The sequence below is a fragment of the Cibotium barometz genome, chromosome 32, assembly GCF_041138505.1.
Source record: "Cibotium barometz isolate CiBa-2024 chromosome 32, ASM4113850v1, whole genome shotgun sequence".
In the NCBI taxonomy this organism is placed as follows: domain Eukaryota; kingdom Viridiplantae; phylum Streptophyta; class Polypodiopsida; order Cyatheales; family Cibotiaceae; genus Cibotium; species Cibotium barometz.
The window spans coordinates 22,050,970-22,053,758 of record NC_141077.1 but is presented as its reverse complement, the minus strand read 5'-3'; the positions used below and the strand labels follow the sequence as shown (position 1 = coordinate 22,053,758).

General features: G+C 44.7%; 1 protein-coding gene across 1 annotated transcript in view; it reads left to right on the top strand.

Moving 5' to 3' along the window:
- Nucleotides 1-2,571, top strand: part of LOC147619957 (uncharacterized) — a 3,570-nt gene extending 999 nt beyond the window's left edge. The window contains exons 2-4 of the mRNA XM_086825806.1: nucleotides 886-1,003; nucleotides 1,096-1,439; nucleotides 1,524-2,571. Of these exons, the coding sequence (XP_086681932.1) occupies nucleotides 886-1,003; nucleotides 1,096-1,439; nucleotides 1,524-2,397 (1,336 nt within the window). The 3' untranslated portion in view covers nucleotides 2,398-2,571. The remainder of the gene's footprint in view (nucleotides 1-885; nucleotides 1,004-1,095; nucleotides 1,440-1,523) is intronic.
- Nucleotides 2,572-2,789: the final 218 nt, after the last annotated feature.

Genomic DNA, 2,789 nt, shown 5'->3' with positions numbered 1-2,789 from the left:
AGCTAAGAGGCCTATGTGCACGAGTGCATGTGCGTGCGCATGTGACTTCACTTCTCTTGATCGAGAATTGATTGTTAGGATATTAAATTTTAGTTTTCTGTTCTTTCTCAGTGCGTGTTTCCTGAAATTGTCCTAATTTATAAGCTTAGGTACATCCCAACCTTATGAAGATATAGAATCTCATGCATGAATGTCTATGCATATGGATAGATGTATACATATGTACTTGTGCCTTGGCAATTGGGCTAAGGGTTTTTAACACACAATTTTAGGCTGGTCTTCATGGCCCATCCCAAACAGAGGGTAGGAATGGATGGGCAATCTGTTTTTTTCTGCTCTTGCCTTGGCTATCTTCTCTTTAATGGGCAGAAGACAGTTGTGCTAAACACAAACAGATCCTCTCATTGTCATATGGGCGGCCCTGGTCCCAGGGGAGGAATGGCCAGACATTCCTACTTGTTTAAGCCTCAACTCCCATATATGAGTGGGAGGAGTTGTGAAGACAGTAACTTTCGCTTGGTGCTATATGGATTTTTCTGTCTGTATATGCTCGTGATTGCTCATTCCCCACCACGTGTGGGGGCCTAGTCCACTTGCTTAGTATACAAGCTGTTTATCATTTATGTCAGATGTGAAAATGCTCAGCCCAATTGGCTTCTGCATTGCATTCCAGAGTCCATAGTTTGCGATCAATTCAACTATTTGTGCTTGCGTTTTGGGCGGGGTTTTTTGCTTTGGCAGTTGTTAGACTCCTAGTCATTAACCTGATATCCCACAATCCTGTGACTGATGTGAGCTTATCACAGAGCCATAGAGATGGTGCTGAGTCAAACCTACCCTAAGATGGGTTAGAGTGAATTGATGGCAAATTTTGCACATTTGCAGGTCTTTGTCAAAAAAGGATCTACGGATCATTGCACAATTGGGGTGTGCTGCCAAAGATCAAAGAGCAGCTGCATCTCAAAAGAGGCTGTGTCAGCATTTTCAGATAGGAGAAGATTCTGTGAGTCTTGTTTTCTACTGTGTTGCTTTTTAAGCAATCTCTAGTTTTTTATGTGGAAAGAGCTGAAATATATTTCTGAAATAACATTACAGGCCTCCAGTTCTACAGTTCAACCCAAATTGTCAGATGTGACAAGGCTATTGTATAGCACCGTCACCACTTCTGGAGAGGATGTGCTTGCTGCTGACGTGAAGTCATCCATCTTGCATGTGTTGCGCGAGATTGTAAGCTTCAGCAGTAAGACCAATGCTTCTGTCTTTCCAGCATCCGATACCTCAGAAAGCCCAAAGCAGGAGAAAAGAAAACCTTTGAAGACGGAAAAGGTGAGAGAAGCTGAAAAAACCAACCTTGGCAAAGGGGAGTGTGCAAAGACTCCGGACAAGGTTGAAGCAAGACCAGAAGCTGTGTCACGACCGCAACAGTGGAAATGTCCAAGGTGCTGTTTGCTGCCTCCTCTTCAATGTGTTTCGTTTGTTAATTGCTTCATAAGAATGTAAGATGATGTAATCAATATTTGCAGGTGCTTCTTCATGAACCATGATCATAAGCATAGATGTGTGGAATGTAGTCGTAAACGACCTGGAAGCACTTACAATAAGCCGAGTACAGAAGCGGAGACAATCAAGAACAATGACACAGCATTCTCGATTGATGAGGATCTGAATGTGAAGGCACCTGTAGATGAGAGGCAAGTCAGGAAAGCACGCGAAAGCTTGAAAGAGAAGGACACTTTGCGACGACCCCTGTCAACTCAAGAGCAGGCAAGCATGGATGCTCAGCAAAGTAGCAGTGAAGCTGGTACCAGCAGCGAGGGGATTGATTCAGAAGAGCATTTTGACATTCTTGATGATATTTTGGAGTCGGAGGATTCAGATGATGATCAGCAAGGTAATGAGAGAAGGGCTGCTTTGTCTGACCTGTTTGATAGAAAGATAAGTTCCTCCCCCCCAAGGAGGGATGACCACCGAGTTATGGACCAAAGGAAGGACTTTGGAAGAAGAGGTGGGATAAGGCCACCAAAAGGAAAGAGATACGAAGATGAGGTGGACGACCCAAGACCAAGACGTGGCACTGTAGGAGATGATGAAGAGGATGGCAGCCAGGAGGATGATGACCCACGACCCCGCAGATCAGGCCGAGGGTTTAGTAATCGGGATGATGAAGATCCTCCACGCAAATCAGGCAGAGGGGCATATAATAGTTCTAGGGGGGGAGGCGGCCCACGTGGTTACGGCGGTGGTCGAGGTGACTCTTATGATGACCGACGCAGTGATAGGGGTTGGAAAGGTGGCAGGTCTTCTGGTGATAGAAGAGATCAATGGGAAGACAGGGGTTCAAGGTCAAGCAACTATGATGGCAGAGCCTCAAGAGGAAGGGGAAGGTCGAGGTATTAAGCTGCAGATGCATATGATCTTGCTGTGTGAATTTCAAATTTTCAGTCCATGTAGCATGGGGTCTTCTATTATCACTTGTGATCACTCAGTTTTTTTGGCTTATACCGTCCTGTAGAAAGAAAATGAAAAATAGAAGGCTTTTTAGAGTTGTTTGGAAAAAGTATACAGGAAAAATACGTGCGCCCCTCTATTTCATGTTTCCATACCAGAGCTTCGTTAAAAAATTAATAAGTGAATTGGATGTGAGGGTCAAGAAGCTTGTGAGGACATGTATAGTGCAGAGTAACTGCTAATCTCTCTCTTTCAAGGGTGGGTTGTGCTGCTACATGGTGGTTGTGGGGGTTGCATTTGAGAGTGAGGCAGATTCTTGTGAGGCTGTCTTTAAGGATCCA